Raw genomic sequence first — 15,914 nt, forward strand, 5'->3', positions numbered from 1 at the left:
ACTGAGTAATTGACTCAAGGTACACTATAAAAGTTCATCATACCAAGATCGAGAAGACTATCCCAAGTATACAAATGAGAAAAGAAGCAAATCATATTAAATTACCAGCATTCTGAATGACATTGGATCTATAACAATGACATATGACAATGAGCAGTGTCTTCAGAATCCTGATGAAAGTAAAACCATCAGCCAAACAATCAAACAAATGACATTGCCACCTAAAGAGTCTTTTCATACATGCAAAGTCTTACAGAGTTTATCTCAAATATAACTTTTCCTAGAAACTACTTTAGGGTGTGTTACAATGAAACAAGCTGAAGGCAGAGGATTCAGGCTAGAAGGTGGTGTCCCTGCATAATAATGGGAAGGATCAGTCAGAAGCCTGTACTGGACCAGGAAAATATCATGAGTCTCCAGGGCACCCGCTCTGGGATGAAAATGGAGCTAAGGGATTGTTGAAATGCACAATCATATTGGGGTGATTTCTTACAGTCTTTCAGAGAACTTGATTATGGTTTTGTGACAAACGAGAAGAAAAATGAAGAAAATAAAATAAAATAAAATAAAATGAAAATGGTCAAGAAAAGAAGTGAAATGCCATGCATCAGGAAGTAATACCAACTTTACTAGTAAAAATGTAGGATACGGATTTAGTCAAAACTGGAAATATAATAGAGCAAGATGCCTATCGAGGAGCTTCTGGACTTTGCTTCCTCTGTTTCTTTTGTGATTCATCTTTAAGTAGTATGATACTTTAAAAATTGTGTACATAACATATTTAATTAAACTAGAAGTTGATCCTGTTGGTGTAGGCCTGGTTTCCCCAAGAAGCTCACATGTTCACAGACTCCTCTGGGCTATAGGGAAAGATTTCAGTGGTCTGGGACACTTAGCAAAGCCCTGTCTCAAAATAAAGTCAATAGTAACGAAAGGCCATGTTGCTCAGCAATGCACTGTTTAGATAACGTGCCTGAGGCCCTTGGCTTCAAGATTGATGTTGGGTTCTTGACATAGAAACAGTACATTTGTGAAAAATTCTCGTGAGCAAGTAGGATTTATGAAATAATTGCATTTTGAAAATGTATAACTTTAGGTATTTAATACTCGGTATATATCTGCATACATGCATAGAAAAGAAAAAGTGTTGAAAATTAAATCATGAGAATGTAACTAATTTTATTACTTTAAAATACTGAAGATTGGGGCCTGTAGAGGAGACTCAGCAGTTAAGAGCCATCGCTGCTCTTACAGAAGAACTGGGTTCAGGTCTCAGGACATACATATATGGTGGCTCGCAAGCATCTGTAATTCCAATTCGAGTGGCTCTGATGCCATCTGCTGGCTACTATGGGCAGTTCATTCAAGGGATGCATGTCTACACACAAGACAAAAATAAGTAAACACCATACTATCATCATGCTCCCTTATGTATATAAACCATTTCCACATTACCCTGGAGCATGGAGAGAGTTATTTGCATTCTGGTAAGAAGAAGCATCTAGATAGGTACTTACAGCATTAGAAAAATGTTATCATATTTGCACAGTGTGTGATTGTATTGTTTGTCTTTCATTTTCTACCCACGTGTTGAACTAACAGCTTGTGAAACAGCTCCACCTGTACTGCTTGAATACATTCATCCAATCCCGGACACTGGCTGTGGAATTTCCGGAAATGATGTCTGAAGTTATTGCTGCCCAGTTGCCCAAGATCCTGGCGGGCATGGTGAAGCCGCTCCTCTTTCACAAAAAGTGATGACTTTTCTTTGTTTTCTTTGTGAAAATTGAATCTTGTGGTGTGCCATCTTTTTCTCAGTCAGGATGGTCAGGTCATGTGTCTTTATAATGCCTTTCTGATAGCCTTACATGTATGCACTATCACACTGTAAAGTTAGGAGAAAACCAATGACATTCTGACTTTCTTTTGTAATGTCTAAGCAGAGTTTTTTTTTAAGTGTTGTGTGCACCCATATTTTAAGAGTTTACATGGTTTTTAAAAAATGACTAAAATTGATTGTACGAGTAAACTATATTTCACCCATTATTTCAAACTTTTCAGATGAGTGTAATCAACTTTTTCATCTGACAGATCTCCATGAGAAGGGAAGAAACACCCCTCCCTACCTTTAATTACAACAGGCTACTACACAGGCTATGGCTATGTAGTTCCTTTGGTCTCCATGCTTATATTTCCAAAAATGACTCTTAAAATGGCAGTCAAAATGTGATGTGCAATAGATTTTCAGAGGGCTTTTAGTGAAAAACAAAACAAAACAAACAACAACAACAACAAAACAGAGATGAAATGGGTTGATGTTTTTAACTCTAGGCAAACTGTGTTCAGGGTGCCTGCCTGATAACAGATTGATGACAGAGTTAATGGCAGCTATACAGTTGCTGTGACATTATTGAGGGCAGGTTTAGGGGGAGGATGTCTTTAAATAAGACCTGTGAATAGACAGAAATTGTGAGATCTGTTTTCTCATTGGAATTCCTGCGGTTGGCTGACCTTACAAAGTCGGTCTCCATTGGTAGTTCCATGTCCTTGCTTTTAAAAATGATATGCAGCATTTCTCTTGACAAATGTTTCTTTGGCCATATAGTCTTATTGAAATTTACCAAAGAAGACGGGGGGGGGGGGAGGAGGGAGAAAGGCAAGGGTGGGAGATAAAGACAATTTCTTTCTTGGGGATAGTGTTTTTCTCTAGGAAAATGTATAGAGCGAATCAGCGAATCTCAGGTGGAAATTATTTTTAGTGCCTCTAAATCTGAGAGATGCTTTAGAAATAGACAAGTCTCAGTGGAAAGTTTTGAGTGCCTATGACCCAATTCTAAGTGAGATACTTCAGGAAATCCTAGATACTTGCTTAAAAATCACACAACCAGGTACAACACAACAGATAAAACACAGTTCCGTTTGTCATTTCTACTTAAAATATTCCTTTGAAAGACAAATAATAGTTCTTTTCTAAGATGAGTCACTGGAGATATATTAATTTAAAAAATAACTCAAACATATAAACATACACCATTATGGTATATACATAAATAGTGAGTTCTTTAGCACATTTGGAAAAGGGATTAAAGTGGAGTCTAATCAGAACCCGTGACTTGTGCTCCCTTCACGCATGTGGAAATCATAATGGCTTTCCTGCACAGCAGTACCTTTATTAGAGCAGTCCGAGTTTTCCCCAAGTACTGCAATGGTCAGCACTAGTAAATAGATGCTCTTCCTATTGGTCTACATGCCTCCTACAATGTGTCTGAAATGCATTATGTTCTTTACTGGTGCTTGGCTCTTCGTAATCTCCATACACACAAGCATACTTCATCTTTCAGGCCAAAATGAGATCAGATTCCTTGGGCTATATCCTAAGAGTTATTTTTTTAATTCCTCAACTTACCCTGCTGCCATTATGTTCCTGCTATGCCAATCTTTACGTAAGAAAAAGAAAGAAAGCAATTTTCTACCAGAACTTGACTCCAGACTCTTGCATGTGTTGACCTTCAAGATCTGCTTTATCACTCCTGTAAAGTCTTTCTCAGTCTCTCATACTGTGATTTGACCCCTCATCTGTTTCCAAGAAGTTGTTTAAATTACATTAGTATGTAGCTGCACCATTCTAATGGTCCACAGGTCTAGGGCTCGTGCTAAGGAAAGACCATAGTGTTTTGTGACAGAGTTGACTGTGACATTCGTCCTGCTGAGGGTCTTCTGAGTGACATTGATAAACCTCTTCTTGTGTCTTTATTATTCCTTTTATCTGCAACTTTGTTTTTCTTCATTTCCAAGCTATATTTTCCCCATCCTGTGGTAACTTGCCTTTTTTGACTACGTCATGGGAGCACATTTTATATGCAATTAGAAGAAAACGGTCCATTTCCTGTTCTGAGCTGAATGAATGGAATATTAATTCCTTCCCTATAAAAGATTCTATAAACTCTGACATGTTTTATATTGCAAACCTCAATGTAAAAATTTCCCTGCATTTTTTTTATTTTCTTCAACAAATATTTTTGAGTGTGTAATGTGAGCACAAGAAATCATATGAATAAGCTTTAATAGAAACTGGAGCTAAAGGAAATTGTATATAACTCAAGAAGTTATAGCCCAGGAGTTGTACAAATATGTCTGGTAAGTGCAGGGTCACTAGATATTTGTAGTATATAAACTACATCGTTAAGGTTTAATATGTGCAAGGCATTACAGCATTACTTATATGCAACTTGAATGAGATAAGTGCTAAAAAATAGTATTTTAAAATTAATAATTATTTAATCTAGGCAACTGCCAGCAATTAATTTGCTTTAAACTTTTGTGTATATTTGTATATTGGAAAAGTTTTAATACCATTTTTCAAAAATATAAATAAAATAAAATATTTTTAAGATCTCTCAAATAGAATACCTGGGAACTTTTGTTCTGTGGCAGTTGTATTCGTTGTGAGAGATTGGTGACCCAAAAACAATGTCATGAGTCCTTTTAGTAAAGTAATGAACCCTGAAACACTAGATACAATCATTATTCAGTTATTCATTATTCAATTAGTTTTCCTTTGAATTAAAGGATTAGTTTGATAGTAGTTATCTTTGTATATCAGCACAGTTTAACTTTCAAAATAATGAAAAGTTTCTAATTTCATTTAACAGTGAGGAAATAGAGTATGTTGGCCCCAGGACTGAATTTTATAGTGTCCCTTGTTTTGGAACTGTCTAAAAACACTTGACAGTCTTGACCTTGATCTCCATGGGTAGTTTAAATGTCTAAACACCAGGTTTTAATATTTAAGGCTAAGCTTAGAAAGAAAAATATTCCCAGAAGAACATGACATGAGCAAATGGAAGTTATCTCATCTCCAAATCTTTTAATCTACAATTCCAACTGCCGAGACTCCATGCCTGTGTAGTCATCATAACCTTTATCTCCACTCTGAAGACCATGCTCTTTGGGTTGCTCTAAACTAAAATAAAAGCTTAAGAACAAAGGAAATACTTGAAGCTTAGATGATTTTGTTTACTGACATATTTAAAAAAAAAAAAAAAGAAAAATGATTTGTGTCTAAAGAGATGTCATGCCCAGTATTGTTTTGTGGAACTATTTTGTTTCTGGTGTATAAACACATGGCATGTTTAGTTAGGCAATGCTTTTCCATTGTACTTTTTCACACTTAACTTTAAGTTTTACTATTGTACATTGTATGAAATAAAATATTTTTAAATAGCCACAGTAAATCAACTTGTAACTTCTAAATTATTGCCAACTATAGTGATAGACTTAATGATGTATATAAAGGGCTATCCTATGATTACTCACTTCTTGGTTACTTGCTGGCTACATGAGTGTAATATAGAGCTATTTCATTAAACTTTACCCAACTGCTTTGCAAATAATAAGCACACGATATATATCTGTACACATATATAGAGATGTTCAGAAATAGCATTTCCGTAATTTCATCTTCATTATGCCATAATTTTGTTATAACCTTGCCATGTTAATCTGTTCTAGTCACTAGTGAAACCTGGGATCTGGAAAATCTGATTATTTTCCTTCTCCCACTGTTTACTATGAAATATTTTTATCAATTCAATGTGTGTTTATTTATTTTCCTGAATAAAATGTAGTTTTTTGAGTTTAGGGCCTAATGTATAAGAAATCTAAAGAGCATATCACCCTTTGCTTATAATATCTAATAGAACCAGTATTAATTTTTGACATTTCCCACAAACTCTTAAATATCCTATGCAGAGCAGAGCACAGCTCTCTAACAAACTGTATGAAAAGTTATTCTTCTCTTCATCTATACCAACTGACAATGGGATCCAAAACTTATGATACAATCAACTCCCCAAATAGTATTATTCTGATTATAAGAACTTTCCCCGCCCACTGGATCTGGTAGCCTTAATTCCTTTGATAACTGCTACAATTTCTGTTTTTGCTAGGAACAATTGGATCATCTCTGTTTTTCCTTGTTAATCACATTCCAGGCTGGAATATGAACCCTTTAAATCTCTTTAAAACTCTGTAGCCTCATGTACAAGAAGCACTCAAGACTTAAGAATATTTTTTCACAATTTTTATTCCATATTTTTAAAATACATCTTTATTTTTTATTGCATAGTTCAGCAACCACTCTCTTTAGGATAGACTGAGTTGGACAAGAGGAAGACACTAAGGAAGGCATAACTTTCTTTTTCCTATGATCTGCCTTTTAGATATAGAAAACATATTCATCTCTTAAATTCCAAAAGAAATCCAAAGGTGGATACTCTAGGAAAAGACTGTCAACTCCCAAGTTGCTCACACACACTCACCAGGTCATGACATAATTTTCATTAGCAGAATATCACCAGGAGTCCATGATGGTACTCTTGTCTTTATTTGGGGATGGGCACCAAGTTCACTGTCTACCTCTACCTTCAGTCTACCACTTCTTTAGTATAACATTGTTTCATACCCTCTGGCCTTTAAACTAAAATTGAGTGAAAAGCCATAGAGCATCTAACTGTCCATCCACAGGATGGAATACAGTTGGATAGGCATTGTGCTCCACATCATGATATGAATCGAAGTTCAACAAGACCTAGATAGCCAGATTCAGGTTGAATTCCACCTTTAGTTAGACTCATGGTTGGGGGAGACCCTGCAGACTACCAGTTTCTCAGACCTAACATTCACCAAAGTTAGTTCTTCAAAACTGAATCTAAATGTTGTGTGTGTTAGTGCCTTCCTGGACCCCAAGGACTATGTAGGCTGAAGCAGGATTGCACAATCTAAACCAGCCTGGGCCACACAGTTAGACTTTGTCTCCATTTTAAGATAAAATGCAAAGAGTAGTCTCCTTTATTCTTCTCTTCCCTGGAAGAATTTAAGAGTTTATGAGGCATTAATGACGAGTTAAATAACAGCAAGAGCCTGGTTACTGCAAAGGGAGGGGAGCAGAGGATTGCTCTCCTCCTAGAGTTGACAGCATTCCAAAGCAGAGCTCTGGGCCTGACTGGAGGCTGCTCCCAGGCTCCTTCAAGCTCCGTGCAGCTGGGGAGTCTGGAAAACTCTTACAGGATTGCTGGATGAGTCCCAGAATGTCGACCTCATTTTCGATTTACTGGACTGGTTGCCTCATGTCACGCTGACCTTATTGTTAAACACAGGTTTGTTTGCCTTCTTACGACTCATGGCGAAATGGGGGAAAGCATTACTTTTAAGCTGGTTGAAAGCTTTTAACTGACAGGGCACTTTCAGAGAAATGTGAAGAGACCAGCCATGAAAGGCCACTCTGCTCATTACTTCCAGGAAGCTGCAGTATTATTAACTCTCGGAGTGACATCAGTGTCATGGCCCATATTTAGACCAATATAAGTAAAATATGCAAGCCGCATTGTAAATAGTTTTCAGGAATACATTGTACTTTATTTTTAAATTGTCTTTTGAAATTGCTCAACCCCAATAGTAACCAATTTTTCAGACATTACTGTAAATGAAACCTGTTTAAATATGATTTTCTTTTGTAGGGTATATAAGAAGCTTAACACTTGGTTACTTTTCTTTTGAGTTTTCATGATTAGCTATTTCATTCAGTAGTGGCTTAAAGTGTTTTGTCACTGGAGGTAACTTTTGTTGTCTTCCTTGCTCCAGGAAGATTGATTTTAAAGTATCTGTTCATCAAACTGTGTTTCTATTACATATGCAGCTGTTTTGTTTTTTAATGTCTTCTTCAAATTCATATTACTTAGAGTTACTGGACCATGCAGCAATATATTTGGTGTGATTGGATTTTTAAATGTAGACTTAACTTGGTAAACACAATTTTTTAACTTTTTAAAATAGGAAAACGGCCAATGAACTCCTATCATAGCTTTTCTGAACTCAGTTGTCAACTAGAGTATTAGCTTTTATTCCTGAGGGCTTTATGACTTATAAGAGAAACAGAAAGAAAAGAACCTGCGAGTGAATAGCAGTATACCCTATAGCTGTCAAAAACAGAGATGCACCCTGCTCAGTCTCCACTGGGTAGAAACTCTACCTAGAATTTCAGACGGTAAGCAGAGATAGACAGACTGCCTTCTGCGGCCATCATTTTCATCTGTACTATGTCTCCTTTTGATCTAAATATTCTGTGTATTTTAACTCTTCTGGGGTAATCATTGCTCCAAGAAAAATAAGAGAGGTGTGACATCTAATTTTAAAGTATTTCAAAAGAACAACAACAATTAAAAAAAAACAATTTTTCCAAATTGATGCTTTGAAACAAATAGAGGAAACGTGTAAGAACTTGGAAAAAAGAGGTGTGGCTTACTAGGTCAGTTGGAAAGTTCATTGACATAAAAGCAGATATCATCCTCTTAATTACTGAGCAACATCCATGACAGGATGATACAAACCCCAAAAGGTGATGTGCCAGGTCAACAACATGAGAAATGTTCGAAGAATTACCAGTCATTATGCAAACATAGATTGTAAATAAGCCCAGAAAATGCTCTGTGGTGTTTAAGGATTTCATTGTTCTAATTGGAGGCTACATGGTTTAGGGGGAAAGTCACCAATCCATATCTCTGCCTAGATGTCAACTAATTGAGGTTTGTTGTTGTTGTTGTTGTTGTTTGGTTTGGTTTGTTTTTAAGATCTTAATATTTCCCCTTAAAACAAAGAGAAAAATGCTAAAAGCAAATTATCTCTTCTGACTCCCACAGTCAATCAAAGCACCAGGTTTAACTCTGAAACTACCAACTTTCTAAAGAGTTTATTTCAATGTGTCATTGTCAGTTCAGTTACCTATTTAAGTATAGGGAAAATATGCCCAGAACACAGAACCGAAATGATGGTGGTGGTGTGGTGGTGGTGGTTGTGGTGGAGGTGGTGTGGTGGTGGTGTGGTGGAGGTGTGGTGGAGGTGTGGTGGAAGTGGTATGGTGATGGTTATGGTGGAGGTGGAAGTAACAATGGTGAAGTTGAGAAGCATTACTTTAGGCATCATCCCATTCTCAACTGGAAGACATCACCCTGCTGGACTGTAGCAGTACCCAGTTCTCTCTTCTCTGGTTTACAGTTGGGTGGAGAGGAAAGATGGATAATCAAAGATCTGGGTATTACACAGTGAAAAAAGGGAGAGTCAAGAACACATAGGAAATTTTTATAATAGCAGATTCCAAAGTGAGTCAAGACATCCTGAAAAACATGTAAAGTAGTTGAGGAATTAGCTTAGCTAGCATTCAATCAAGAAGAAGGGAAGAGTCCTCCAATCTTGTAAACAATAGAGGCACAAACTAAAAGAAAAAATACACGGACATGGTGCTGCCAGAGAGCGTGGAGCCAAAACTGATGTGACAGAATGAAATCCAAGTCCCAAATATATATGGTCTTGTGTACCATAGTATCGCATGAAAATGTAGCTCTACATGAAAAGAGTGTCCTCTGTGTGATGCTCTAGAAGATGTTCTCCGTAGTACAGACAATGGGGTTAGGGAGGACTCATCCTGGAGGCAGGGAGCATGTTTTGAAGGAAGTTGCAATATTCTGAGCAAATGATGGGTCATAAACATAAAGAGCTGGGGTGATCGTGACCTCCTTAGTTTTCCAGAAGGCTTTGTGAGACATTACCAAGAGGCACTGACAGAATGACGACAGTAGATGAACACACAGATAACCTGCTGGACACCAGACCAGATGCCTCATTGTTTGGCTTCTGTGTTGAAACCAAAAATCCTTGTCATAAAGAATATAAAACTAAGAAACTTTGGTTTTACCAACCACTAAAATCCAGATGAGCACCCAAAGAAACTGTACTCCTCCTCCAACATCCCCAGAGCTGCAAGTACCTGCAACCTCAAACCCCTGGTGTAGGCACTGAGGCAAGGCCAGAAGAGCTCCAGACTTAGCCAATGGGACAGAGATACACTGATTTGCCAACAAATACAAAACAAGCACGTCCAATGTGTAGCTACTACCCAGTAGTGTGGCAGTATAGGGTAGGAATAAAAAGATCAAATATCTATACGGGATCTTGCCTCATGAACCATAGGAGGAGTCTGCGGGGTAAGAAGGAAGCCGATGGGTGGTAGGCTGGGAAGGAAATGTGTCAGTCTAAGGAACGTCCAGCTCTCTTAGTTTAATGTATCCTGCGTTCTGTTGGTTTCTATCAAGTTCTCATCTCCCATCTTATTACTACTCACAAGAGCATAGTGAGGAGAGGGAGAAGCTGACTGTGATCTTGGTACCAGAGGGAAGTAGGGATTCCCAGCCACTCTTCTCTCACTACTTCACTTTCTGGCAATTACTAAGCCTGATCATAAATGCAACAGGATCATGACAATTAGAAATCCATGACTTTTGAATGTCTCAGGAGCATCAGCACCATGGAGCACTTTGACTACTGGCTTGATGCTTCCTATTCTTTACTGGCTTGACAGATTTCTGCTATAGGAGCTGGTTTCACTGTCTGGACTCTGCTACAGGGTCATTTTGTCCTTTCAAGGGAACTGTGGTTTTCAGTATCTGCTATATCCTCTCCACACTGGAAGCAGACAGAATGTAGGTGTCTCAAATATGCAGACTTTACAGCTTTATAGGACACTAGCCACTGTGCTATTGGACTTCTCCTGCCTGTGCACCACCTTTTCTTCAAGATTAGTCCCTGAGTGTAGAATTCTGACATCCCTGCCACACCTTTCAGTTATGAGATGCTGTTTCTAAGGCTAAATTCTTGCTATATCTTTTAAGAGCCATCTGTAGTCAAGCCTGACTTTGTTTTCTTTGAGACAGGATCTCACAATGGCTTTCCTTGAACTATGTAGAACAAGGTCGGTCCTGAACTCAAAGAAATTCACCTGTCTCTGGTTTCTGAGTGCTGGGGTTAAAGGTATATGTCATCAGGCCCAGTATTCAAGTCTAATTCAAGGTCTATATGCTTAACATTTAGGAGATCATATAATTTATTTTAGAAAGCCCTGCTCTTCAGACTTGCCTTGCTCTGGTCCACTTAAAGACCATCCCAGGAGGTCAGAAGATGAACTCTGGCTTTCTTTAAGCATTTCTCCTCCAGTGTCCCTTGAGAAGGACCCATTGCAAAAAAAGACCAACAAAGATTGGTGTACTTCAATGAGCTACTACACAGTTCTTTGGGAATTTCTGTCAAGAGGGTGAAATGCTCCCTTCATCTGAAATGAAGCTTTACCCCATTTGGTGCTGAGACATATGAAGCTGTGAAAGAAGGGATGACTTTAAATAGTTAACAGTAGTCAGACACTCCCTTTAATCTTATGCTCTGTGTTTCCCTCACAGTAACTTTACTACTTTGAGTGCTCACTTCCACAGTTGATGCTCAAGTTGTTCTTTGTTTGTGAAACTAGTGTTCATGGTGGCCCGAGAAGAGGAACTCTTCAATGCTCTGCCATGCCCATACCCTTTCTGAACTTTTTGTTATTAGTCTACTTTAAGTAAACAATAGGTCTTTAAGTCGATTCAGCACACATAGGTATGGAGTCTCATGTCCTTCGATAAATTTTTATGCCTGTGGCTTCCAATTGCTGATTAGGAAAGAAAATATTTTGAAATATATTGAAATTTGAGGTTCTTTGCTAGAAAGGTGAGATTGTGTCCCCATTTATGGAACCCTGGCTCTGTTTCCCTGGAGCTGGCCAGGTGATGACTGCGAGAGCCAAGCAAGCAGCACCAGCATCATTCTGTATTTATTTTCAACCTATTAAAAGTTCCCTCTTGACTTTTCTACTATGGGTGGATTTCAGAAGAAATGTTTTGTGGTTCCCACACGAAGTAGAGTTAGCCTATCCAGCTTGAACGATTTTCAGACAAATCATTTTCAGAAACATTGGGAATGTAAATGGCTTCTAGTATAATATCAAGTCGTGGTGAAGAATAAGCTCTTTATCAATGAATTAAAACACCTCAAACCTTGCTATAATGACATACCAGATACACATGAATAGTCAAGATATGGCTCACATTTTTAATTCAAGTCACTATTTCAGCTTGCATATGACCATATATGGCATAAAGTAGAATGTTAATATAGTTTGGTGATATGTATTTTTGATAATCTATGCATTTTAATAAAGCAAGAATTGATTCTCAAGATAATTAAAGCAAACTAGCTGTTTTAATTATAAATGTAAGACAAACTACCTTATATCTTTTGAGACAGTAATGTGTGCATGTGTGTGTGTGTGTGTGTGTGTGTGTGTGTGTGTGTGTGTATTAATTACAGTGGTCAAAATGTGATATTTATTCTACAAATATTAGTTTTCATAAGAAATTGTGTATTAAACATTAGTAAATTAGAGAGTTGTAATCTAGTTGTAAAACTTGTCAGTCTGCACTGGTTTCATTAAAGTAATATAATTTAGTAAAGTATTGTAAATAAATGGTAATCAATAAATAAAATATGTGTCTACAGTGTATGTGAACCTTGCAGGGAATTTTAAGACAAAAAGATAAAAGGGTAGGTTTTTTTCTTTCTGTGTTTCTGCTTGATTGGATGCCTGATATTTCATACTGTTTGTAATAAACATATCTGTTTAATTTCCATCAAGTAAGAAGTTGGAGAAAGTAGCATGTTCTATTTAGTTATTTGATACACAAAAATGTTCTGACACCATAAAACATTTATTTCTGGCTTAGTGTTATGTTTTCACATTAAACATGTCTCATCTCACCAGTTAAATGTTTCAATAATGTTGAGAAATTTCCTATTTACCTATGAAATCATATGCCATGTATTTTGTAAATACCTGATTACAACTATAAATAGTGTGTTTTTGTTTTAAGTTAACTAATCTATAAGAGGCAAATGTGTTGCTGATGCATGCTGGCACTCCCAACACTGAGGCCAGCTGAGGCTATGTCATAAACCCTAGGCTACCCTGATCTTCACAATAATACCTAGCCTCAAATTTAAAAAAAAGAAAAGAAAAGAAAGAGAAAAAGAGAAAAAGAAAAGGAAAAACTGCAGTAAATCCCAGAGAGTGTGTAGGCACAGTTTTAGTACAGCTGTCAGAAATGCTGCCCTCTGGAGCCGCTTAGCTAGAGTGTTTGCATTGCTCTCTATACTACTGATGCATAAGATCAAAATATCGACATTTTAAAACAATCTACATGACATGATGTTATTTCATTTGATCAGAAGTGGTGAAATCTCATCTTATACATAATCTAATCCTAGCAGGGTTATTTTATAACGTGCAGAAGCCCACTTTGTGTGAGCAGTTTGGAATTCAAAATGCCTAAGCATGAGCACAGTGAAAAAGCAAAGCCCAGAGGAAAACTCTGGCACCACACTGAGGAGACACACTGTGGCACAGCACTGAGGAGACACACTGTGGCACCACACTGAGGAGACACACTGTGACACAGCACTGAGGAGACACACTGTGGCACAGCACTGAGGGGACACACTGTGGCACAGCACTGAGGGGACACACTGTGGCACAGCACTGAGGAGACACACTGTGACACAGCACTGAGGAGACACACTGTGGCACAGCACTGAGGAGACACACTGTGGCACAGCACTGAGGGGACACACTGTGGCACAGCACTGAGGGGACACTGGGGAGCCACCTGGAACCATCCGTTCTGTACCATTTGCTCACACATCATTCAACCTTCTTCATCCCTTTTCACTGTTCCTTTCATTCTCTATAAGATGACCAGGTAAGAGCATATTGAAACCAGCCATGATCCAGTAAAACTCTTAGAAATCATAATTTTTGATTCCTGTGTTTGAAATGATCCCAAATGGGGCACATTGGAGGACTACCACATACATCTCATACTTGCACATCTGGTCCCCCAGTATATTACATAATGTTTATAAAGAAAATATGAATAAAGCAAAGGAATTTGAGTTTATTAAAGATACTTAATTTTAAAAAATGGAAAAATCTGCTTGTTAAATAGCGAAGAATAAATTACCAATCCAAAACTTCATTTTGTTGTCATTAAAGGATTTTGGTATTATTTGTATGTCAAAAACCACTTGGGAGACTCACAAACTAAGATTTTTTTACTGTGAAAAGTATTCTTTTGTGTATTGCTTGTATAACATGATAAACATCCTGAACATTACATTTTTTCTAATAAAATGTGAATCACATATAAATGAAATATGTTTAAAGGAGGGAATAACTCAGCATGAACAATAACTACTGTTGATCAATCAGTTAACATGGTTATTACTAATCTAAGGTATGATGTGAGTAGCATAGCTCTTTACTCCCTTTTCATGTTTTGATTTCTCCCCATCAAGAAAGCCACTGTTAACTTTCATCATCGCTTTTGGTTCTCATGGACTCTAAACCACCTTGCATTTTATAATTCTTACACTCTTAAATAGCACTGGTCAAGAGGAAATCCTGCTCCTCTGTGCAAAAACCTTTCCTTATAAGCCAGCTTTTGCAGCTCATGCCTGCAATCACAGCACTTGGGAGGCAGAGGCAGTGAAATGTGTGCTAATTTGAAGCAAGTCTGGTCTGTATAATAAACCCTCGGCTAGTCAGGGCTGCATAATGAGGTTCTGCCTAGTTGCAACCTGGCAAAATCAGGAGCCAAAGCTGACATCCAAGTACTTGCTAGTCAGTGAAGATCAATGAGAGTGCTCATCTTTCAATTTTCTTGCACACTTGCTGTTCTATAATAACAGTTCCTATATATAATAGACCAGTTATAACATTCAGCCTGGGCACACTGCCAAATTTTGATGTGGGTGTGTGTTGCATTGATTTTGGAAAGATTCGTAATCACTGAGAATCTCCTTTAAAATTACAAGCCCCTTAACCTGATTATGGCACAGGAATTAAATGGAAAGAGGACATCAGAAGTATATGAATACTTACGAATCACCCATAGACAGCCTGTCTGTCTGTCTGTCTCAGTAAATCAAAAGCAGCTCCCTGCCCAGGGCTCTAAAAGATAGGATGTCACTGTTTGGACAACAAATAGTTCCTTGTGATTTCAGTAACCTGACCTAAGCTCGGGGTCTCAGTGTCACTTAAGCCACTTAAGTGGTGACGCTTCAGCCAAGAGCTCTGTACTTACACAGGAAATCACCTACGAAGCCACTTCACATGCTAGAACACTCACATGCACATGGCCTTTTTTCCCTAAGTAATTGCCAAATGCATGCTAAAAATCAAGTCACCACATAATTTCATGCATTATTATAGGATTATATTAACAAATTAATCAGTTTTGGATTACCAAATTTGTGATTTTTTTTAAGAACCCAAAACCCCAAAGCTTATGGATATAGATGTTCATTGGGGAAAAAAAAGTGAAATATTCAGACGTCAAAAATATTTGAATGTTAATTTGGAAAATCATTATGTTGTATAAGAGAGGTCCATTTGTATGGCAGCCTGGGGAAGGGATTGGAAAGTCCTGTGGATGCTCAACCTCACCTCTGCTGTGTAGTTCAAGAGGATGACATTTCTATAAAGTTATATTCTAAGGTAGCAGATCTGTGAGAACCTATGTTCTGGTAAGTGCGATACTTTTTTGAGGGAGATAACTGAAAATGCATATTCTCATAACCTTTATTCCCATTCTCCAAATAGAAAATCTCATCCATTATTATGTAAGATGTTCTTCCCTCCCCCATAGGATAAATTTTATGAAAAAGGAAAGACTATTATACTTAAAATTCATGTGTAAGAAGTTTATTCTGCTGTGTTAGAATTCTTTCTGAGACCAGCACACGTCTGTTAGGCGATGGCAGGCTTGGGGAGATATGGTTAAGCTGCGGTGATAGACTTCTCTGCTGGTTTGAGTTCTGCTATACAGTTACACAGTGCAACTCATGGTGGGCTTACACTTAGGGGCTCATCACACGTAGCATCATTTTTATGTTTTAAAAGTTTGATCTGAATTTAGTTACTTGTGTCAGGGAGATCTTTTTCT

General features: G+C 37.6%; 1 protein-coding gene across 1 annotated transcript in view; it reads left to right on the forward strand.

The window, feature by feature from the left end:
• Positions 1 to 5,231, forward strand: part of Pgr (progesterone receptor) — a 69,712-nt gene extending 64,481 nt beyond the window's left edge. Inside the window, exon 8 of the mRNA NM_008829.2 lies at positions 1,603 to 5,231. Within this exon, the coding sequence (NP_032855.2) occupies positions 1,603 to 1,758 (156 nt within the window). The 3' untranslated portion in view covers positions 1,759 to 5,231. The remainder of the gene's footprint in view (positions 1 to 1,602) is intronic.
• Positions 5,232 to 15,914: the final 10,683 nt, after the last annotated feature.

The sequence above is a fragment of the Mus musculus genome, chromosome 9 (genome assembly GCF_000001635.26).
Source record: "Mus musculus strain C57BL/6J chromosome 9, GRCm38.p6 C57BL/6J".
Taxonomy (NCBI): domain Eukaryota; kingdom Metazoa; phylum Chordata; class Mammalia; order Rodentia; family Muridae; genus Mus; species Mus musculus.